Raw genomic sequence first — 25434 nt, 5'->3', positions numbered from 1 at the left:
GTGAGGACCAGGGTTATGTTTGTCGCCCCTTCCCAGATGTCAACTCACCATTTCATAGCGTACGTACGTTTTACGTACTTATGCTTATTTTTTTAGCACAGGCAGAAGGTTAAAATTACATATTGATCAAGGTTAATATTGGATGTTAGGGGCCCTCCTTAGCCGTGCAGTAAGATGCGCTGGGTTCAATTCCCGTTGCCGGTCTAGGCAAATTTCCGGATTGGTCGAGACTTCTTTGGGCATAAAAGTATCATAGTGTTAGCCTCATGAAATACGAATGCAAAAATGGTAACCTGGCTTAGAAGCCTTAGAAGTTAATAACTGTGAAAGTGCTTAATGAACACTAAACTGCGAGGCAGCTCTGTCCCAGTGTGGGGATGTAATGCCAATAACAATAAGAGGAAGAAGATTATTGTATGTTTTACAATGTAAAGCTGTTCCAATTTTGAATTACGTTATTTTGTGTTGGTGTTGGCTGCGCTAGAAACGACCTCTTTAGCACGGGCCTGTTTACCACGGTCACCAGTGGGCCCAAGTACATGAATTCTTCGACCACCGCGATTTCGGCATCACCGATACAAACTCGTGATGGTTGGCTCATGTTGACCTATGTTTACTAGTCCGACCCTGGGAGCTGCGGACTCAATCGAATCATATTTTCAAGATATTTTGCTTGAAATTCGCAAATTTCCTCCCAGTGTTCACTGTGCACGTTACGATTTTCTCACATTGAATGATCATTATGTTTATCTTTATAAAATTAATTACAAAGATTTCGTCAATTTACCGCAACGTATATATCAACATGTCGAATGTTAAATTATTTCATATCCTCCAGTTATGTTGAATCCGTTGATATATTTAAAATGACGCCAGTAAATTGAAATTTGTTGAAAATGAGCTATATTTAGTATGAGTTGATTTATACGTGTACTTTCTCGTTTACGCTCAAAATGCACAAGACCTCTCTCGATGCGATGGGTACTTTTTGACAGCTTACTTTGGAGATTCTTTGCCACTCGTTTCAACTCTATCCGCAGCTCCCAGGTCCGACCCATTTTCTCGTCATTCTGATAAGATTGCTTCTATCTTCTCAAAGTTACGTACCATAATGTCAATGTCTAAGCCAAAGACTAAATGACTTTAACGTTTACTGGCCTTGTTGTTAAATTTTATTTGCAGCGTGAAAGAGACAAAGCAGTCCGTGCAGTGCCCTATAGCTGACCTTGATTAGAACTTAATAGATAATCACCGTAATTAAACCACGATAAAGCTACTTGTTAGAACAGTTTAAGGTCTAGGCAACCTTGACAAACAAATGTTAATAGAATCAACCAAATTCTCTAACAGTTTCCACTTTTACATGATATATCTTACATTGAGTTTGTAGTGTCGACACAGCTTAAGAACATTGACGAAACAATGACTTAGGTAAACAAAGTGATTTGACGAACGCATGCCCTACACCCAGAACAAACCAAATTAATTAATTTTCATTCTGGATAAAATAGAATAGAACACTACGCAATATTTTTTATATTTTCAATGTGGTCACATAAAGCTTAGTTTGACAGCTTTATGACTTATAATTAGACAATACTAGTCAACCCGGCAGACGTTGTCCTGCATAGTAGGCGAAAGTGCGCGTTGTGAACTGCCCATGCGAAATTTCCATACGATTCTTAATTTTAGTTTTTCACGATTTACTCAACCTTACTCGTGATTTTCGCATGAGGAAACATCATATAAACCCGTCGGAAACGATAACTAACATATTTGCTGAAGGAATGAAAAAAATCCATCCAGCCGTTTTCGAGTTATGCGGATACGAACACAGACCATTTCATTTTTATATATAAGAAGAAGAAGAAGAAGAAGAAGAAGATGCCAAATAGCTGTTTCCAAGGCAAAATACATTGCATTTTGAACATTGATTTTAAAAACTAGAAAAACGTTGTACTAGAATTTTTGAAATTATCATTTTAACCTTTGATCATTGACTAGTCGATTCCAAATCCGAACCTCACTTCAACCCATCCTTATCCTACCCCATGGCGTTCAAGTGGTCTGCAAGGACTCTTCTGCCATTACCCTCTCTATTATCGATCTTGTATTGACTTGCGCTATCATAGGCCCACCAAACGCTGCAAAATGAAAAATGAGAATGCCCCTTTGACTCAATCTACACATCACAGGGTTCATCGTCGTCTTAACCAATAGTGTCAGTTCATTCGAAATCAACTGCCATAGCTTGTTCCACTCGATTGTAATATATAAGGCTTTAAAGTCCAAGAATAGATTATATGTGGGCGGGCGCGTTTTATTTGAGGTATTTCTGGTCCGATCTCCGGTCTGCACATTCCCTCCCTTCCGCTTTTTTTTCGTTGTCGGGTCGTCCTTCGCGTAGACAGTGCACGTTGATGATGCTGTAACTGAAGAAATAACCTTTGATCCTGTAGCAACCTGAGAAACGGCAGTTCCATGCTCCAAAAAATCGTGATCCTTTATTCTTCACCGGTGACAATTCACCATGTTTATCTATACCCATCCATTACTAAAAGGCCAAATCTTACCTATAATTTTTGTTCAGTGTTGAAACTTGGGAAGATTGCTCAGTATTAATATCTACTATTACCTTCAAACCTCTGCGCGTTATGGTTTAAGATAATCAATAATGCTGTCCAATGAGCAGCTCGAAGTTGTTTCCGTCCTGTTCGTTCTTTTTTGTCAACAAATGGACATGAGCTACTTCGAGTTGCTCGTTGGCCAGCATTAATTTGTAGCTTTGTTGTATAATCACGTTAAAGTTGCCACTGTATAGTGAACTTAAGCGTAAGTCCTTCTCAATACAAACTACGAGTAAGCCAGCATAGAGTTGTATTCCCATCTCGCTACGCTTCACGCTTCGCCTGAAATGCCATATATTTGTTACTCTTTCAGCCTTATCCTTGAACTGATTGTGTTAGTATATGAAACGAGACTCTCAAGAGATCCTATCAAGAATCTTCTACCAATGCCAGTTTTAAGTGAAATATGGACTTGTAGGTATTTGAACTTATATGAATAAATAATAAACACACACACATTAAATTCAATAATACGGAGAACAATTTATTTCCATCTAATCCTCACCCAACACGTACCCATCAACAATTTGCGTTATCATATCACTTATTCGATGTCGGTAATCCTCGTACCGCTCGAACCCATTCAAACTAGCCCTAACGAAAACGTCCGGCTTGCGTGATTCGTCGAACCAGTCGGCCCCGTTTGCGATCTCGTAGCAATCGGGCGTCGGAGGCCAATGAAAGTACATGCAGCTTTCGATTAGCCCCGCCAAATGGTACTCGCGGCACGACTCCTCAAATTCTGCCCTCGGCAGCAGGTCCTCCGCACTGTCGAAGTTATCGATCGAATCGGACAGCTGTTGGGCTAGCAGCGAGCTCAGCTCGTCGTAGTAAATGTTTTTCCACGCCTGGAGGTGCTTGTTGCGGAACGCACTAAGCGTCGATATCATGATAAGGGACATCACATCGTAAGCGGGCGGTGCAAGACGGGAAAACTGATAGTCGACGAGCACAGCGGTCACAGGCACTAGAGAAGAGAGGCTGGTTAGTGTGAAGCGTTGGTGATTAGTATGACAATGACACAGACAGAAACGGTGTTCCTTCAATCGACACGAATTGTTTAATACACTTTTGAGGTGAAAATTAATACGTTAAGATATTGGCAGAAAAGACATATGACATATTAAAATATGAATAATAGAAGAAGAAAAATAATAAGTTAAAGTTAGAGGTTTTTCTCCAACCAACCCAATATATAGTGTTTATAAAATTATATAAATGCGACTCAACAATGAATATGTATTTAACTAATTAGATTCTACGCAAATAATTAATGTTTCTGCATTTTGTTTTTCTTTCCGGGCAAATGCAATCTGAATTATATACTTTTTGGCCTTACTTTGGCGAAAGCGTGTCAAAATATTCATGAAATTGCGGTAACTTCAATCTAAGAGTGTGTGACGAATAACTGTATATATAAATAAACCTCATTTTCGAGTGTCTTTGAAAATAATGAAAGAAAACAGGTCCCCGTAACGCTGGGTAGACACCTTTGCGTGGTATGTTACGGTGTAAGATCTACCACGGTCACATTTTCAGCTACAGAAACATCCTGACCCAACGAATATCTTCCCAAATATCCTCTAGGCCTCTCATTAACTAAGTACTATATCAACACTTCCTCCCCCTCCCAACTTACGGTGAAGATAGGCGTGGCCAGGAGTATTAATCCTCATGCTTTTGTGACTTTACTCCTAGATTGGAATAAAAAAAAACATGAGTTCACAATTGTCCAATTTACGAAGTACACCGTAACTATGCTATGCTCTAATGAAAGAAAACAGGTAGTACAGTTGCCTCTCCACATCTCGATAGAAGGGACCATAGAAATAATGAGAGATCGAGGAATGGTAGGAAAACTGAACTGTCCCGAGATGATCTAGTAGTCTAGAATTGTGGATATATCGACATACCCAAGTAACATTTTGAGTTTTATCATACTCTATTAGCAGTTTTGGAGAGCAAATTTTCAATACTAGCAATAAAACTAAAATCTACATGACAACCGCTTGATGACCGCTATAAGATTATGTTATGACCAAGTGGACCACTGAGATCGTCTTCAAAGCAAGTTTAATGTTATTCATAAGAGTTCCATAAAACTGCTGTCAAAAAAGGGAATTTCTTTTCCGTGGAGCTTTTTGTTATTGTTTTGAAGAAAAAGGATAATCATTGAAATGGAAGAATGAACTTAAAAACAACATCACGGACATGGATGAAAATAATATTCAATTATTGGAAATTGGATGCCCAGAATTCGTTCCCGTGCTTGCAAATTTTTCTGCGCGTTCGAATTTCTGGTGAAAACAGGTAAGAAAATCAGTTTTTTCAAGTGCCCCGTCGTAATACTGTGATTTACGGCCAATGCTGCCTTTTCCTCTGGTGGCATTCCGATTTGCAAGGAAACATTTCTCGTGCTTCAAATTTTGAAAATCATCTTGAAATGCAGCGATTATTACTAATTGTCATACGCCGATATAAAATTATTTTTTCCTACCAGCATGGCTGCTACTACACTATGGTCAATTTTGACGGCCAAAATAACATTCTGCATAACTTTCAAATACAATAAGTATTTTGCTGAAAGTTGCTGCAATCGATTCCTTACGATCAGTTCTTTTCATGATCGTTCTATATTCAACTGAAACTTGGCTTGCTTTTCAACTTTGTGGTCAATTAGCATTTCAACAGTTAGGGTTTTCCACCCGAGCAATGCAACTTTTTGGGTGAAAATCAATTAACCTTTTCGTCTGTTGGGGTCATTTGCTCACGGAAAATTTCGGGTGAAACTTTTGATAAATAACGAAGAATATTGCTTTTTTCGGTTTGAATGCCATCCATGAGTTAAAATTGGTCGAAGGCCAACAGTCCTAAATTTGATCTAATATGCCATGTGGCCGAATAAACCATTAGGCCGAAGTAGTTATTTGATCGAAAAGATCGGTTGGCCGAATAGAGCATTTGGTCAAAATAATCATTTGACAGAAAGGGCCATTACATCGAAAATGTCATTCTGCCGAATGGCATATACAGCCGAAAATGTCTGTCTTAGCTTCCCCGGAACAGGAAAGTTTCGGCACACTTCCGTTCCCAAAGAAGCAAGGAAAAGAGAAATCTGTTAGGGTGTCTCTATGAGTATCAAAAGGTGAAAGACCTAGCAGAGAGACGGAAGCCCAAACAAACTCAAGAAACAGAAGCGTGAGGACGTTGCTGTCACCGTCGACGAGGCAGATGCCACTTTACAGGAAGAAGAATGGAGTAGCATGGTACAAAAGAAATAGACAGCTTAAGCGAAAAAAAGGTGAGAAAAAAAGGAGCAGAACAAGAAAGAAAAGCCAATTTTCTAGAAGACATTGAAGGTTGAAGCCATACTCGTCAAGGCCAACGACGCTACGACAATATCAGCGCTCCAGAAGGCAGCAGAAGGGTAGAGAGTGGCATACTCAATCCGAAGAGAAGAAAGAAGAAAACAGAAGGAAGAAATAAAAAAAGAAAGAAGGAATAATGAAGAAGAAAGAAGGCAGATGAAGAAGAGAAGAAAGAAGGAAGAATTTAGAAAGCAAGAAAGTAATGAAAAAGGATTTGGAAGATGTATAGATTGAAGGAAGAAGGAAGAAAGAAGCAAGGCAGAAGGAAGAAGCCAGAAAGGGGAAAGAAGAAGAAAAAAAGAAGAATGTAGGAAAACGAACGCAGAAGGAAGAAACAAAAGTGAAGGAAGATGGAAGAGGAAGGTAGAAAGAAAAATGAAAAAAGAAGAAACAGGATAGAAGGAAGAAGGAAGAAGTAAGGAAAATGGAAGATGGAATAAGGAAGTAGAAAGAAGGAAAAAGGAAAGAAGAAGAAGGTGAAAGGAAGAAAACATAAATAAAGAAGGAAGAAGATGGAAGAAATAGAAATAGAAAAAAAGAAAGACGGAAGAAAAAAGAATGAAAGAAAAAGGAATAAGTGAGGAGAAAAAAGTAAGAATGAAGAAGGTAGAAAGTAGGAAGAAGAAAGAAGGAATAGAGTGAAAGGAAGAAGGAATAGAGTAGAAGGAATAGTGAAGAAAGGAGAAAAGAAAATGATGAAGAAATACGATGAAAAAACTGAGAAGAATTGATTTCTTTATCTTCTCATTCAGCCTAATGATCTTTCGGCCTTACCGAACAGGCACAAAAGTTTATGTGAGAATTTAGTAACAAATGAGTTGCTGCAACCAAATCGGAATGAATTGTGCTTCTAGGTTCATGACCATTCGGCCTAATGACCTTTTGGACTAATAACCATTCGTCCTAATGATCATTCGGTCTAATAGCCATCAGAAGAGTGGCTACAAACACCCTGTCTACAACAGGGCGATAGCAAGTGAGCAGCAGTGGAGATAATCCAGATAAATCTAAATCATTGCAAAACCGCACAGCCACTGTGTGACGTCGCAATAATTGCAAAACCAAGTCAACCTGTTACAAAGTAAATCGCTGCGATGCAAGTTATTGGCAGATTTACTATTTAAGTAAGGGCTTCGTGATCGCCAAAATCAACAACGTCGTCATATGCAGTTGCTATGAACCTCCACATACATACATCCTACAGGAAGCTCTAGCGAAATTAGATGCACGATTGTGCAATGAAGGCTCAAAGTCGGGAGGGAATCTATAATCGACATCACGTTCAGCAGTCCTTCGCCGATGCGACTTGGTGAAAAATACACCCATAGCTACCACCAATCGTATCGGCAAAAGAAACCCTGTGGCAACTCAGAAAGGGGCGACCGGCGAGCAGAAGTGGAAAATGAAAGCCTTCAACAGAACCTCTTTGTTGAGGGCCTTCGATCCTATTACGATTGGATTCCACACAAGTGACAACAAGTGAGAAAATTCATTCAAGGTGGAACGCAGCGTTATTACCTATTCCACATCACGAGCGTCGTTTTATGTTGAAAGTTTCCAGAAGATGCGCTTCACACAGTTCATTTGGTCGGGGTTATGCCAAATCGCACAAAGCGGCTTTTCGACTGACTTGTAACATTTTGTTAAACTCAGTAATGAATGGCGTTGAACGATGTCCGATGCGATTTGTGATCAATTGAATCTGTTACAAGAAAAGTCGGGCAAAACAATTGTAAAATTTTCAATGGCACTTGGTGCGATTTGGTAGAACCCAGGCCATTCACTTCACTTTATGTGAAGACGGTAAAAGGTAAACAAATGTGAAGTGATCGTTAGATTAAAAGTGAATGTGAAATCCGTAATAAAGCCCTTGATTGTGTGCTGGATGTCACTTTTTTAAGTGTAGTTGAAGATTGAACTGACTTTCTCTGTCCATGAGTCACACTGTAGCTATGCCCAGGAAAGTGAAAATCGTGGTTTTGTAGACGACGTGTCGTCAGAGCATAAAATATTTACTCTCACGAAGTAACTTCGGCTTCGGCTTGAATTCCGAAAAGTTCGTCCTTAACGTTGATGCCCGAGATACTCGAAGAAGTGGAGGCGTCAGTGACAGAGGCTGGATGAATAAAGTTGAGCAGCAGACAAAACGGAGATGCTGCAAGATGATCCAGCGGATGGCGATCTCAGTCGGAGGGCAAGCGATTGTACACCGGGGTCGTTTCTAAGCGTAGGGTCGTTTAGTCGAATACCGTTCGGCCGAAGGCCATTAAGCCGAATATGACATTTGGTCAAATAGGACACTTAGCCGAATAGGTCATTTGAAAAGTTAGAAATGAGGTGTGAAAAGCAAGACGTCTCACTTCTCTCTACTTATTTCCCACTTCTCACTGTGAAAAGTGGGTAGTGTGAAGTGAGAAGTGAGACGTGTTACTATTCATTTCTCATTTGTCACAGTGAGAAGTGAGAAATGAGGAGTGAGAAGTGAGACATCTCACTTCTCACTCCTTATTACTCACTTCTCACTGTAAAAAGTGAGTAGTGTGAAGTGAAAAGTAAAACGTCTCACTCCTCACTTCTTATTCCTTACTACTCTCTGTAAAAAGTGAGGAGTGTGAAGTGAGAAGTGAGAAGTAAGAAGTATCACCACTCACTTTTTACAGTGAGAATTGAGAAATGAGAAATGGGAAATGAGACGTTTCAAAACTAACTTCCTATTTCTCACTGCTCACTGTGAAAAGCGATAAGTGAGTAGTGAGACGTCTCACTTCTTACTTCGCACTATTTTTTCTCCAGTGAGAAGTAAGAAATGAGAAGTGAGAATCTAAATGCCACACTTCTCGCTCCTCATTTCTCACTTCTCACTATGAAAAGTGAGTAGTGCGAAGTGAGAACGGAGACATCTCACTACTCACTTCTCACTTTTCACAGTGAGAAGTGAGAAATGAGGAATGGGAATTGAGACGTCTCACTTCTCAATCCTCATTCCTCACTTCTCATTTTTCACAGTGAGAAGTGAGAAATGAAGAGTAAGAAGTGAGACCACTTCTCACTCCTCATTTCTCACATATCACTGTGGAAAATTATAAGTGGGAAGTTAGTAATGAGACGTCTCACTTCTCACTTTGCAATACTCACTTTTCTTAGTAAGAAGTGGGAAATAAGTAGAAAGATCCGTCGAAATATTGTGTTCTGCATTGCGCGGCCGGTAATAAAGCTAATCAGTTCAGTGTGTGTTTTCTCTTGCTTCGGACGAATTGTACGGTCATAATGCCGTTCGTACCGACCCATAGTGTAATATATAGCTCGACGAATTGAAGTGATGTCTGTGTGTGCGCAAAATAATCTCACTCATTTTTCAGGCACTTATCCTCAACCGATTTGCTCGCAACAAGTTGCGTTCGACGCGGAATCTTCGTATCGAAAATCGGCCCAATCGGACTATGGGCTTCGGAGTTATGGCCAGTTTTTACAAGAAAAATTCTCACTCTCTATTTAGGCACTTACTCTCGGCCGATTTGCTCGCAACATTCGACGCATGTCCTATTGTTTCCTATTAAAAATTGGCCGGATCGGACTATGGGCTCAGAAGTTATGGCCAAAATACTTTTTTTCATACGAAAAGTGCGAAGAAATTACTCACTCGCAAGAAACGAGAAAGGCACTATCACCGCTAGGTGGATTAATCTGGGTTTTTTTTTTAAGTGTGGGGATGAACTCACTCGATCCACTAAAACTAAAACCCTTTCGCCAGACTGTATCTCCCGGCCCGCAATTAAGCAATACATCAGGGGAGGGCCATTGAGAACGCTCACGCCTATGCTAACGCACTCGACGTTATAACACAACATCCACTTCACTAACCTTACCACCCATCGATCGTAAGCTCTTTCGGGCAGATGGGTTTCAGCCTAATGGTTTGTTCGGTCTAGTGGCATTCGGCCAAACGACCCTTCCCCCGTTTTTACACAGTTTGTTTTTGGTTGCATCTGGACTTAGGATTTTATCAAACATTTTGTTGACAACCCTCCCCCCCCCCTGGCGTGAAAAAATCCACAAAAGATCGAAGACAAAGATCCACAAAGTACACCACGCAAAAAAACGGCGATTATCAACACCCGCTTCCGTCTTTATCACACTTTTTGTATGAAGCCTCCAGAATTTGTGTATGAATCGTCACGCAGCTTAAAATCCTCTACCCGCTAAAAGCGTGACGTACTTTGTGGATGGACCCATAATGTATAACCTCAAAACCGTAGGTATAAATAATATACTTAAACGGAAATCAGTTTTACGTATCACCGTGAACATAAACTTTTGCATCAAACGCTAAATTCAGGAAACAATCAACGCCTGTATTGTTTGTTTTCCAAAACCTAGTTGATTGAATTGTGTGTTACTCACAAATGAAAATGATTTCAGAAACAAATTTCACGAGAATCAAAGATCATAGGAACACCGTGAAGCGTTTTCACTTCTGATGAACATGTAATTATTTACCTGGCTCACTGCTCGGTGCGGATTTCTCCGGTTCCTCGTACTTGAACATGAGATTGTTGTTCCACAAATCCCCATGGTTGAAGACGTTTCTGTACTCGGTCGACGGACGGGCAAAATCGTAAATTCTTCTAATCACCTCTGGAAACTTCTGCAGAATGTAATCCAGTTTGTCGGAGGTTTTGTATTTGTCGATGCGCTTTATAAGCTCGCACAGGGCTTTAATTGCATTGTCCAGATTCGTTTTGCGCACATAGGTTTCATCATCGATGTACACATTTTCGTTCAAATGTCCAGAATAGAGCTTCATGATGGACTGTTTGGTTCGTTCTTCCAGCACTAGGGAAGCGGCATGCAGCTTGGCCACAGTTTTCAATGCCACCTCCAAGTGCGCAAAATCTAACAAACTTTTATTGTTCTCTAGCATTTGATAGCCTTCAGCTTTCAGGTTTTCGAAGACGAGCAACTTTTCGTCTTTGGTGAGATAGGCCCTTGGGGCGAACGGCTTTGTCCCTATCGTAACGTCTTGCAGTCTCGGAATAAGGTGGGTATATAGTTGGATTTCTTTTCTAAAACAGCCCATTTCGCGGACGTAGTCCGCCAATTTTGGCACTTGTTCTGGTAGGATCTTCAAAAAGAAACTGAGATATTCTTCCTCCGCGTATTCTTCTTCTTCCGCCGAATAATGCACCATTTTTTCGCGCAGCACTACATTCAGAAAATAATGATCTCCAAGATAGCCAATCGGTTCTTCGCTCAAACGATTCACATGGTACGAAAGCACACGAAATTTTGCGTTGTACTTATCACGTTTCTCCTGGAGATAGCGTTTTACGATCAACTCGACGTCGTCCTCCGTGAGACCAAGCGCGACGGGGTCCACCATGGTTGCGGATGATAACGACCTAGTTCTAACGGTGCTGAGATGTGTTCCGAGCGCGAAAGCTTCTGCGACACTGATAACGGGATGCTGGGCAACTGCACCTTTGGATAAGTCTGCAATGAGAACGCAGAGTTGAATGCGGTACGGTAGATAAGATATCTAATCCAGGGGCGTCAGTACGGCAGGGTACTGGATATAGTTTAAGCTTTGAGAGAAACTGAAAGTTAGTAAGAAATAAATTTATTAAAAATATAGGTTTACTGCTCCTGGGCTCGTGTGAAATCACAATGAAGAGAAGCGCAGTTTTATTTTTGATTATGTGATATTAAGGATGCAATCATTGCATTGCTTCATAACTCATTTTATTTGAGAGAATATTTTAAAAAAAATACTGCCTTTACATGCACTTGCTGTACAAGGAAGGTGAAGATTAAAGTATAATAGTTCAAGAAAGTGTTTTAGTTCAATCAGTTGTTAGCTAATGTCAACAATTGTTAACCACCAAAAAAGATGTGTGAATAATATTCAGACCTCCAACCAATTCTTGGCCAGGACACAAAGCCCTTAAATTATCTCACAATCGGGTTTTGATGCTTTTAAAGTTTTGAATAGTGATATTCCACTAACATAGGACGTATTCTACCGAAAAATTGAGATTCTATGGCGCCGTTAAAAAAAAAATCTTCAATATGTGTTGTCAATATCTGAATGATATAATAAATAAAGTTTTCTCAAAACCTCAAATATTTCATTTCATTAGACCCAGAAAGATATAAAGATTGCCGAATGCTAGTCAATGATCACAATAAAAGATAATGTCTAGACCAACATTTGACCGTAACAGATAAAATGTAATAGTACCTGATATTTATCTATATTTAGCTGTATACATAGAAGAACAGGAATGTTTATATTTTGTTCGTTAGGCCCTTTTTAAATGTTGATCTTTATATATGGAGGTCGCGCGAAAGAAAAGATATTTTAGTTACTAGATAAAGATTGTCACTGTCGTCGCTGTCCGAAACATGTTTTGCTGGCGAGGATAGGGGAGCTAAATGTCAAAGAAGGAAAATCCATACGATTTGACAGGTATGTACCACACATGTTTCGGACAGCAGAACAAAGGGAATCAAAGCGACAATCTTTATCTAGTAACTAAAATATCTTTTCGCGAAAGCTAGGAAACGTAATATTTAGCGAGAAGTTAGTACTCTGTCGCAGATGTACTTGCTATAATCCACGATCAAGCGCAGGCCTCTGTTTTGCGTCAGTCAAGAACATGTTTTATAGTTAATTGCATATTATTCGGCAACTCGAAACGTACGGCCGTACGAAAACCATTTTTTTGTTAAATATCTTGGTTGTGCATATGCACAGCATATGTTTCGAAATGGACAAATTGATATGAAATTTGCGAAAAAGAATCCACGTGCCTTGGAGGGACTCGAACCATCAACCTCCTACTTTCTAGATAGGCGTGATAACCCCTACACAACAAGACCACTTAAAGGTCTCGTTAGCGGAAAAGTCATCAGAATCCGAGTACCAACCCCGCGGTTGCTCTCTTTTTTGCAAATTGAATATCTTTCGGATGCTTGATTTTTCTAATCTCCACATGTGCTTTACTGTTGTATATCCACAGTCAAGCGAGTGCACATTGTTTATTAAACGAGAGGATCGCACTCCATGCCCCCCATTGGCCTCATGTGCTTTGCATATTATGACATACACCAAAATATCCTGAAATAACATTATGTATCTACGAACCAGAAGAATTCTTGGTTAAACTATTGTAATTCTTGAAAACAGTTTATTTCCACAGACCAAATCGAGGGTACTGAGGATACATGAGAAGTTCATTGATAAACTGATAGATCCTTAGGTCTGACTCTTTCGTCTTCTTTTTATGTTGACATTACATCTCCCACTAAGCATAGTCGCTAAGGCATTGTCGTATGCTTAGTATCCTTAATAGTCTGTATCACATAAACCTTGAACATGATAATGAATCTATCAACGTATTATCATATGCCAAAACGAAGGTATTTTGCCTGTAGATGTGCATGAGCAGTTCATCGTAGTTTTGTTGGTGGGAGTTGTTGGGCAAACTATAAACTAGGGTGCCAATGGAATGTATGGGAAAAAAATTGTCATCGAATATTTAAAAAAAACGACATTGCTCACAAGTTTCATTACCCCAAAATATGACACCAGGCAAAATTTGAGCTCAATCGGACATGATTTAGGGGTGCCTAAAACTCATCAAAGTTTTGAAATTTTTACCCATGAAAATTTTCCCAGGGGGGACCAAAGGAAAAGTCGAAATTCGAATTTTTGTTTTTGATGCCAAATGACTTAAAAATGCATGAAACTTTTTTCATCGAAATTTAACACCGAACGATACGCAAACGTTTACGTAGCCAAAAATATCCTCCTATGCAAAATTTGAGCTAAATCGGACATGATTTAGGGGTGTTCAAAATTAATCAAAACTTTATTTTTTTCCATTGTAGGTTTTCCCATTACCAGTATTTATTTGAACTTTAGAAGTGAAACCAGTCACACTGTTTATTATTTTTTTATAAAATGAATTTATGTATTTATTTGAACTTTAGAAGTGAAAGCAGTCACACTGTTTATTATTATTATCTATATAATAAAAATGAAAAAATGGTCTGTGTTCGTATCCGCTTAGCTCGAAAATGACTGGATGGATTTTCTTCATTCCTTCAGCAAATATGTTCGTTATCGTTTCCGACGGGTTTATATGATATTTTCCCATGCGAAAATCACGAGTGAGGTTGAGAAAATTGTGAAAAACTAGAATTAAGAATCGTATGTAAATTTCGCATGAGCAATAGGACAACGTCTGCCGGGTCAACTAGTTTTTTTTATAAAATGAAGGATATTCTGTTTGTTGGGGAATATTTGCCATTGTTTCCTAAGTCATCTAATTTGCCGTCGTATGGCGAAATTCTTTGAAAGTTCATGTTTCATTTGTGAGCTGAGAAACAAACTGCCACAAATAACAACAGAAGCGTTGATAGCTGTGTGGAAAGGAAAACAAATTAATCAAGTGATTGGTAAAAGGGTAGTAAAAAGGTAGTAAAGTTCCGCAATGACATGAATCGTGTTTCTACATTATCAGTTTTCTTGATCTTCACACGTTGTGTTTTGAATTCTAGCGGTACCGCATAAAAAAAACCTCAGTGTAGTAAACATTGCCTAGCAATATGATAATTATCTCCGTAAATCTGATCCTAAAAGTTTTCAAAGTTTCAAAAACTTCAAAATTTTGATAGCAAGACTTTGAGCACCCCTAAATAATATCCGATGGAGCTAAAATTTTGCATAAGGGCATATTTTAGTGCTTAGGAAATGTTTGCGTAACGTCCGGTTTCCAAATATGATGAAAAATTGTTTTCGCCATAAGAATTTTTTTCAAAGGCCCGATTTTTTTCAAAAAAAAATATTCTCAAAGTTTCATGCATTTTGAGTCCTTTGGCATCAAAATACAAATTCCCCCTTGTGAGAAAAAAAAAGTTTTGATTCATTTTGAGCACCCCTAAATCATGTCCGATTTAGCTCAAATTTTGCATAAGGGGATACTTTTGTCAACGAAAACGTTTGCGTATCATCCGGTGTTAAAATCCGATGAAAAAAATTTCATCATCTGAAAAAAGAGTTCCAAACGAAGAAAAAATCGATTTTTCTCTTCAAAATTTTTTTTTAAGTCACATCAGATCTCGACGTTTCATGCATTTTTAAGTAATTTGGCATCAAAAACAAAAATTCGAATTTCGACTTTTCCTTTGGTCCCCCCTGGGGAAAATTTTCATGGGTAAAAATTTCAAAAATTTGATGAATTTTAGGCACCCTTAAATAATGTCAAATTTTGCATGGGGTCATATTTTGGGGTAATGAAACTTGTGAACAATGTCGTTTTTTGAAATTCGAAAATGTCATATTCATTGGCACCAATGTGCTTCCGTATACCAGAATGGGAATATTCCGCTCAAAATTAACAATGCGACAATATTCGTTGGTTGATCCATAAATCTGTACTCCAAGGAGTTCTTAGAAGACCTGCAAATCTTGAAAATGATGATAAACTACCCAACTTGTTTCCATATAACGCAATTCCGCTTGAAGCCACACATGCGACGTTCGTCGTTACGCTGGTTGATCCAGCGTGTTTCTATAATCCTCAATGGGGCTAATTCGCTAGAAGTCACACATGAAGAGCCCATCGTTACGCCGGTTGATCCGTAGTTCTATTCTCCAAAGAACTCTCGGATGACCTACAAACCATGAACATGATTATGAACCACTCAGGGTGCTCCTATGGACCAGAATGAGGCAACTCCGATAGAATACACACATGATAAGTCCATTGTTAAGCTGGTTGATCTCTAGGTCTATACTCCAAGGAGTTTTTGAATGACTTGCAAACCTTGAAAATGAATATAAACCACCCAGCGTATTTCTATAGACCAAAATGGGGCTATTTCGCTAGAAGTCACAAATGAGAAGCGCATAGTTACGCAGGTTGATATGTTATAATATTCTTCAAAGAGTTCTTGGATGACCTACAAACCTTGTAAATGATGATAAACCATCCAGCGTGTTTCTATGGAGCAGAGTGAGGCTACTCCGCTAGAAGTCGGACATGGAAAATCCACCGATACGCGGGTTGATCCGTAGGTCTATTCTTCAAGGAGCTCTTGAAAGGCCTACAAACCTTGAGAATGGATGTAAACCACCCAGAGTGTACAAAAATGGGAATATTTAATTGAAGTAACAAGTGAGAGGTCCATCGTTGCGCTGGTTGATCTGCTGGACTATTTTCAAGGAAATCTGGGATCATCTATAAACATTGGAAAAAAAATTATACAGCTCCCAGCGTGGTCCTATACATCAAAATGGGGCTTTTTCACTAAAATTCACAGGTGAGAAGTCCATCGTTACGTTGGTTGATCAGTAGGTTGTTCTTCAAGAGGTTCTTGGATGACCAACAAACCTTAAAAATTATTATTACCCACTCAGGGTGCTTCCATGGATCAGAATTTGACTAGTCCACTAGAGGTAACACATGGAAAGTGCATTGTTACACCGTAGGTCTATACTCCAAAGAGTTTTGAGATGACCTACAAACCTTAAAAATAAATATAAATTAACCAACGTATTTCTAGGGACCAAAATGAGGCTATTTTGCTAGAAGTCACAATGGAGAAGCGCATCGCTGGTTGGTCTGTTGGACCGTTGGTTCTGATCTGTTGGACTATTCTTCAAGGAGTTCTTGGATGACCTACAAACATAGGAAATAATTAAACAGCTCCCAGCGTGTTTTTATGCATAAGAATGGGACTAGTTCGCTGTACTTCACAGGTGAGAAGTCCATTATTATGTTGGTTGATCCGTAGGTCTGTTCTCCAAAAAGTTCCAAGTGTAGACACAAACTCATGCAGATATGGGAACCTTATGCTTGAAATGACAGTATAATTATGGTAATGATAAATAATTCAACATTTTTTGTGAACCCCCTTGATCTCCTTTTCTGATTTCCGATGTATCACAGCCAAAAACAAATAAGCACACGCGATTTCCACACAGACTCTCTAAGAAATATAGTATTTAACTTTACTGATGTATGACAGTCCTTAAATTATTGTTGTTATTGATACACAATCGATTTGGTGGAGGGCTGTCAAAAATCGACTTTCAAATATTCGGAGGAAATTGGTCCCTCTCCAAGAACTTGCTTTGATAAAAGTAGAAAGGTGGCCTCAGATTTTTAAAATACTTTCCTTTCGAATTGCTGTGCGCATACATAAACGATTTTTTTTATTGAATTCGACAGTACATGCAATTTTAAAATTTGGGGAGACTTGATCAGGGTTGTAAATTTCCGGCAGCACTGGATGAAGGTGATGTTTTTTTATATCATGTTTTTATTGCGAGAACAGAGAAAACTTCTAATTTTGCGGAGCAAAGAAGAAGAAGAAGACTGAGTGTCGGAAACTTCAAATGACATGCACTGTGCGAAAAGTGTTGATATTCCTTGATATCAAGAATATTAGAGAAATGCCTTGAAAGCAGAGCATTAGTGATTAATCATAGATTTAATCATGATTAATGAATAATGGGTTATTTAATCATTATTCATTAATCATAATCATACAAAAAATACGATTCAATCATTAATCACTAATCGTTAATCATAGATTTTTGCATTTAATCATTAATCACTAATCATATTCATGATTGTTTTGAGTTTATTCATTAATCATCAATTTTAATCATTGCATACAATTTCAAAGGTAAAAAAACATAATTTGGTCGAACGGTTACTTGACTATTGATCACCATGCAAATCATTTAATTTGATTATTCATAATTATTAATCATTAATCATATCGATCGTTAATCATTAATCATACACATATTGTGTCAACATTTAATCACGATCGGTAATCATTAATCATACTTCAAACATTTTATTCATTAATCATAACCGTTAATCATTGTCAAAAATTAATTTAATCATTAATCATTATTCATTGTCAAAAATGAATAAATCATTATTCATAATCTTTAATCATAGAGTTGAATGATTTAATCATAACAAATTTAATCATTCATTGGAAGCTTTATTCATTAACGCTCTGCTTGAAAGTACCATAAAACTTATTTAAAATATATAGCGGCAAGTAACACTCGTTTAAAGTTACATATTGCCTGATTTTCTCAAAATTGCACGCGGCGAACCTTTCATGAAAGGTACCGCCGCGCTTTCTGCACCCCGTTTACTTGATTCTTATGGATGAATAGCAATGCGGTGTATCGTTTGTCGCGGCCGTACCTTTCGACAGTCATTCGCCGCGTGAAGTTTTGTGCAAGTACCCATTTGGGAACATTACAAACGCCGCGCAGTGTATCATATCCAGAAAATCTGACAATATTCTCTTTGATTTCAATAATCAACATTCACACTGAAAAAATCAACCAACATTATTTTCCGTGCATCAAGTGATTTGACGTTTGCGGAACAGCTTTCCGACGGTCGACCGTCGGACCCTCGTTCGAATTTTTCTATCTTCTCGTAATATTTTCTTCCTGCTTTGAAATCAACCTCACATTCCCGGAGAGGCAGAAAAGTAAACAACAGAACTCACATCACCCACTGCGCCGCGAATATGAAATTTACCACAGCAAAATATACACATTCACCAAGCAAATTGAAAAAATTCACCACGCGTTTAAATGGGCCACTCACAGTCATACGGTAAGGCGCGAACTGAGCAGCCTGTCAGAGCGACTTGTGAGTGGCTGAATGCGAAATTGAACAATCGGTGTTGGAAATGATTTTTCGGCTGCACCCAGTCGCACTCACCACGGCTGCAGATTATACTGAGATCCATGTTTTTCACTGCATTGACTGTGAAATATTTCTACCCTGGACTTGATCCCCTTTCTATGATATCTACGCAAAAATTTATTTTTTCCTGCCAACCCTTCATCAAATCTGTCAAATCTACAAAAAATTAGAAGCCTGAGAACAGATTTATATTTTTTTGAATTTTTTCGCCGTATTTTTGTATGGGTGACTAATGGGGGATCAAGTGTCCCCATTTTTTTGTTGGGTCGAGAAACCACTGCGTCCACTAATTGAACTTTTGTGGTGAACCCCTATTTAATATTATGCGTCAAACAGGCTTGATGATAACCAACTAGGCATTATGACGCGTCTTCTCCCAGTCAGGTGAGATGGCTTTGATAAAACCAACCACCCTTTTGGGATTTGTGGTCCAAACCTCTTCCGGTTGCATGTATGCACCATTTAAGAATTTAGACCTTCGTTTATATAATGCAACGCAATTGCAAAGCAGATGCACCTTACAGAAACGACATATATCACTTTGGACCAGGCCTATATTTTTGCCTTTCTCGTACAACTAAGTTGAACCGAAAGGCTATCATTTCACTCCAAAAACGAACTTTTTATAGAAGCCTCTGAGACCCATAGTATTATATACCAATCGACTCAGCTCGACGAGCTGAGCACATGTCTGTCTGTCCGTGTGTATGTGTGTGTGTATGTGTGTGTGTATGTGTGTGTGTATGTGTGTGTGTATGTGTGTGTGTATGTGTGTGTGTATGTGTGTGCACAAAAGCTATGAAAAACATTAGACAACTTTTCGTATAGAAATTCTTAACCGATTTTCTCGCAACAAGTTTCATTCGACAGGAGACAAAGCCTTTTTGATCACTATTGAATTTTATAACGATCGGTCTTTGCGTTTTAAAGTTATGAAGAAAATGGTACATCGAACCATATAAACCCCATATGAGGTTGGTGTCTTAACTAAATGCGAGAAAGGCACCACCAACGCTAGGTGTATTAATCTGGGTTTTTAAATGATATCTACTCGAACAGTGCCCAGTTACTAGGCCCGTGAATGTACTTAGAGCACGTTTGTTTAGTTCGAGTAGCCTTCTAGTAATTATGGCGTTAGGCACAATAAATCTTTTTGATTAAACACATGTTGTGACGGCCATCCAGTTTGTAATCACCCTTCGTTCTTCCCATCTTTTGAGTTCAATTTTTATCGTACAATACGATACTCCACAGAAAGGCTCTGGGCCAATAAACTGTAAATTGGAACCTTGTTTTGCCAGTTCGTCTGCCTTTTCATTGCCCTCAATACCACAATGCCCTGGAACCCAGTACAAATGTACTGCATTCTTTTGACATAATGTTCTTAGTGACAGAATGCACTCGAAGACAAGCTTGGACTTACATTTATAAGTAACCAGCGGTTTAAGCGCTGCTTGACTATCACAAAAGATACAAATGTTTGCATGTCGGTACTTCCTATCTATGCAAATATTCGCACATTCTAATATAGCAAAGATCTCCGCCTGGAACACCGTTGTTTAATGTCCCATTGCCACTGAACGATTAATTCCAGGACCAAAGATTCCTGCTCCCGTTTGCGTTTTAATTTTTGATCCATCTGTGAAGAATTTGATAGAGCCTTGGCGAACCGTAGGACCCCCGACTTCCCATTCCATTCGCGATGTTTCACGCGTCTTGTAGGGAATATCATGGTTGACTATAGGTTTCATCCACTCTCCAATCATACTCATTTCTGGTTTTTTTTCGAAAGAGCTGGGACACTTTTAAGTGATAGACAAGATCACCTGCTTTGAACTTGTTAAATCGTTCAAGCCTTATCAAACCTTTCTCAGCTTCCAACTGCACGTATTCATGCAGAGGAAGCAAATTTAAAATGGCGTTCAAAGCCTTCGTTGGAGTGCTTCGCATCGCTCCTGTTATAGCAATCGACGCTAGACGTTGGAGTTTTGCCAGCTTCCTTTGTGCGTTTGCCTTTTTTTGTTTTCGGCCACCACACTCTAGCGAAGCATACGTAACTTTTGGACGGATCACTGCTGTGTAAATCCACATGACCATTTTAGGTTTCAATCCCCACTTTCTTCCGATAGTCCTGGAACATAGCCATAAAGCACTGGTTGCCTTCCCAATCACGGTCTCTATATGAGCATTCCAGTTCAGTTTGGCATCCAAAACTACTCCTAAATAATTTACTTGTTCACTAAACTGAAGTTGTCCGCCACCAAGCATTAAAGGTTTCAAATTGAGCTTCCTTCTTCTAGTGAAAGGGACAATTACAACTTTAGGCGGGTTTATGTTAAGACCTTCCTGAAAACACCAGTTACTTGTATACTTTAGGGCTTGTTGCATTCTTTCAGTGACGATAGCGTCAAATTTTCCTCTTACTATGATGACAACGTCATCCGCGAGGCCAACTACCTCGAAACCTTTCCTCTCTAAGCTTCTCAGAAGATTGGCTACAACCAGAGACCACAAAAGTGGCGAAAGGACTCCGCCCTGAGGGCATCCTTTTGTTGCCCTCACTGTCATAGACGAGCTTCCTAGCTCTGAGGTGATTTCCCTTTGATGAAGCATCGAGTGAATCCAGTTAATGACGCTTATGTCAAAGTTTTTATTTTCCATTGCTCAAGCCATAGAGGAATAGGAAGCATTATCAAAAGCACCTTCAATGTCTAAGAAAGAACAAAGTGCTATTACTTTCGCTGCGATACTTTTCTCCACTTTCGTTACCAACGTATGTAGTGCAGTAACTATCGACCTACCAGATTGATAAGCAAACTGAAAGTTGGATAGCGGGTGATTAACCATGTACGATGAATTTATAAAATCCATCATCACTTTTTCCATGCCATGGTCTTCAGTAGAAGGACCTAAGTAACATTTTTTTCATGAATTAATTTGAATAGTGCAATCAACAGAAAAACATGAAAGCTTTTGATTGCAGTGTTCAAATTAATTCATGAAAAAATTTTTACTTAGGTGATTTTGAAAAGTTAAGCGAGAATTGATGTTAGACTGATCGGTCTGTAAGATTTCGGGTGCGTCTTGTCTCGCTTTCCTATTTTTGGTATGAGCACCACTTTTACCGGTCTCCACCTAGTTGGAACATAGTTGAATTCTCAGGCTTGCCTTAAAAATCACAATTAGAGACGGTGTTAGTTTTGCTTCTCCGTTTTGAAGCAACGCCGAGAAAACGCCATCTACTCCTGCAGTGTCCCCATATTGCGGCAATAACTTCAAATACAAATATCCTAAAACTTTGATGAAATGTTGAAAATTTCATCAGTACAGATCATTAAGCATATTTATGGCTTTGTGCTGGGAAAAACGAAAGCATTTGGTCATTGTTATGAAAAATGGCCTCGCAACCAATAAAAAAATCTTTAGGAAGGTCAAAACATACAAATCGCCTTGCCGAATAAAAAAAAGGTTGTCAATCCAAAAAAATAACTCACCACGTAAAGGTCATTTGTCTAAACTAAAGCTACTTTAGTGATCAAGTCTCCCCGGGGATCAAGTCTCCCTATCTTCCCATACCTACTAATGCAAACGTCTGGGTTAAGGGAACCACACAATGATAATCGTAACTCGAAATATTGTGTGAAACCCGAGAAATCAGCATTACAAGTACTTTCCTATATACAGGACGCTGGGACTTAAGCCCCCAGTCCACTGTTTGTCATAATAACAAACATTTGTCAAGTTTATCCAGACATCTATCAAACTGATTAGAAATCGACATGGATATCAGACTGACTTAACGAAAAATTGTCATTTTGGCAAACAGTGTACTGAATACTTTAGCATCTGTCCTATAATTAGGACGCAGGAATAATATGGGTTACAAATAAATCTCAAATGTCAAACATAATTCCGTTCGGTTTCTTATTCGCTATTCAATACTAAGTACGGACCTGTGGTATGCGTATCATGGTACAAGACGACAGGGAAATTATTTCAAGACTATATTTGATTAAGACAATAATTGGAATGGCATTCAATTCAAAATTATTGTACCATGCTACGAATAGCACACTGGTCTCATAAGCATAATTAAGATTCAATATTCAACTGATATACCTACACTTGAACGGGTTCCACGCCAGTCACGTCTAGCCAAGACACGAACACTCACCACAGTACAAAGTGTTCTACCGCATCTGTCATTGCACCGAGCCAACAAACCTGAAAACGGAACAATCTTGCTACCAATACATGTTAACATCTGTTATGACAGCTGACTAACAACAAATTTCACCAATGCCAATCCTGTGACATAATTGCACAGTCCCGTGCACTTACCCCAGAAATGATGATGACCTACTAAGTATGATCATAGCAGAAGTCCTTATCCAATGGCCTTGAACTTGCTATCACACGATAGTACGCTTGTATAATCGACCAGCAATAAGTATCACAGCACTACGCAGGCCATACCCCGCACCAACAGCCAGAACGGAGTAATTCGTGGATGAACTGAATCGACTGCTGCCCGTACTCAACAGCTAACACGTTGCTGACTCTCCAGTTTATTTACCTTGCACACCCGCACGCAATCGTGCCCGAGAGAGAACCCCAGAAGGTTGCTTCTCTCGTTGCCGTCCACTACTCAAACGTGCAGAAATAATAACTGATTGAATTTTTCCATTCGAAAAATGCGATTATGCGAAGCGCTAATTTACGATAGTCACTATCTAATGACAGCGCGGTGACGACACGAAAGTAGGCTGCTTGTTTTTTCGTTCGTAATTTCGCTTTTGTATGACGTAGTCAATGGCTATAGGGTGAATAATACAAAAAAAACGATGACACATACAAGGAAACGGCGCCTGGCAAACGATTTAATTTGCTTGGATATGTGGAGAGAGGGACTTGCGCAAAACCAACAGAGGGGAAATTGATAAAAATATTGAATTTGAATATTTACCATGTCTTCAAAGATATCAAATTTGATAGCTGAGAGTCCGTTAAGTATTGTTCACGCTTGCTTGAGGCTACTGAATAAACGCATTGGAAGAAATATCTTGAAGATGGGTTCGTCTTCGACACCTTTATCAATTTACGTGCGTTTGGTTTGGTCAGTGTTTTAATTGCTGAATCATTAACCCTTTGCGGACGGTTGATACACCGGGGCAATGATTTTTTTCAACGTTTTTTTTTTCAAGCTATGTAGTGCTGTAAAAAATCACCTTTTGATAAATTTTGAATCAGTTTACGGTGTTTACTGAGAAAATTATTTTGAGCTTTTTAGTGGAATGTCTTCACTTGTCATAAGACGAGTTTGTACCATCCCATTCAAATCCACCACTTGATTGTACCTTGACAGATACGTATTTCGGTCTCAACAGTAAGGTCGTCTTCAGAGTCTCGTATGAGACACTAAAGTCGAGTCAAGTACGAGACACTTAAGACGACCAATTAAGTGATGGAATTAAATGGGATGGCACATACTCGTCTTATGACAAGTGGTGTTTACTAGTTTGGACAGGTTCGGACCAAAGGTTATTCATAAAAATAAACAACCTTCCAGAGGTGAACCAGCCAAGAGCTGAAAGCCTCTTTAATAAAGAAGAAAAAAAAACAACCTTGCCAGCCAAACCTTTTTAAAAATATTTTGCATTCAAAAATTATGTTTACAAAACATACTGTACCGCTCATAAAAATATCTACTCTTCCGCTAATTTTTGGTCGCAACGAAAAATACGCGCTAGATAATCGCCACGGTGTGTTTGTCCGAAAGGGCTTATTTTCAAAAAATCAGTACATATCTCTAAAACACTCACTACACGAAAGTTTAGGTTTTCCTCTTTCACGTAGGTGCATTTTTAAAATGTTCTATCGGGGGTCATTTTTCCATACATTTGTGGGGAATTAAATCGGCTATTATTTGAGATTGCTATGGAGTTTGCACCAAAAATAGTGAAAAAAATAAAAATTGTTCTAGATCCCCCGATAGAACATTTTAGTTTACCCACTATATGAAAGAGGAGAGCATATATAGAGTAGAGTGGGGCAAGAGTACGCACTTAGTTTTCAATCGATCATGTGGCCCTTATGAAGCAAGCTTCTGCATATCAAATCAGTGTCGATGATTCATATACTCTTCCTTTATGTTACCCAGTGGAAAAAATATTGAAATTATTGAGATTCATTTTAGTAGAACCTTTATTGCAAGACAAGTGAAAAACGCACTCTTACCCCACCGGTGGGGTAAAAGTGCGCATCGGGTGGGGTAAGAGTACGCATTTATCCAATCATGTGCTTTAAGTATATATTAACACAAATAAGAGTTAATAACATTTAATTGATGTTTAATGAGCATATATTAGGGAATGTTTAAAGATTACGTAACTCTTAAAGGGGGAGGGGGTCCTTAAAATGTGCATTTTCATACGAAAAACCATTGTTTTTTATATAAACAAAAAACTACAGAGGTAAAAATATATATCAGGTTTCAAGTGGCGTATACAAAGGCATTTTCCTTAAAAAAAAGTCCACCAATCACGTAACGTACCGTCGTGCGGGGCTTCTTTTGAAAAATCAGGGGCTACTTTGGACATTTTAAAACAAGAATTATAACGAAAATTACTATAAAATTGTCATTATCACCAATCGGGTATCTTGTTGATAGTTGGATGGCAACTT

General features: G+C 38.8%; 1 protein-coding gene across 5 annotated transcripts in view; it reads right to left on the bottom strand.

The window, feature by feature from the left end:
- The window catches only part of LOC134213643 (uncharacterized), a 39284-nt gene extending 15466 nt beyond the window's left edge, over positions 1 to 23818 (bottom strand). Inside the window, exons 1-4 of one of the 5 annotated variants that reach the window (XM_062692888.1) lie at positions 23717 to 23818; positions 23092 to 23566; positions 22870 to 22994; positions 10493 to 11485 (exon numbers count right to left, since the gene is read on the bottom strand). In XM_062692888.1, the coding sequence (XP_062548872.1) occupies positions 10493 to 11485; positions 22870 to 22994; positions 23092 to 23126 (1153 nt within the window). In that variant the 5' untranslated portion in view covers positions 23127 to 23566; positions 23717 to 23818. Of the gene's footprint in view, positions 1 to 3085; positions 3595 to 10492; positions 11486 to 22869; positions 22995 to 23091; positions 23567 to 23716 lie in introns of those variants that run through there. The other 4 variants (XM_062692889.1, XM_062692890.1, XM_062692891.1 and 1 more) reach the window with 4 other exon arrangements.
- Between the last annotated feature and the right edge of the window lie 1616 nt (positions 23819 to 25434).

The sequence above is a fragment of the Armigeres subalbatus genome, chromosome 2 (genome assembly GCF_024139115.2).
Source record: "Armigeres subalbatus isolate Guangzhou_Male chromosome 2, GZ_Asu_2, whole genome shotgun sequence".
In the NCBI taxonomy this organism is placed as follows: Eukaryota; Metazoa; Arthropoda; class Insecta; order Diptera; family Culicidae; genus Armigeres; species Armigeres subalbatus.
The sequence above is the reverse complement of the archived record's forward strand: the minus strand, read 5'-3'. Positions and strand labels throughout refer to the sequence as shown.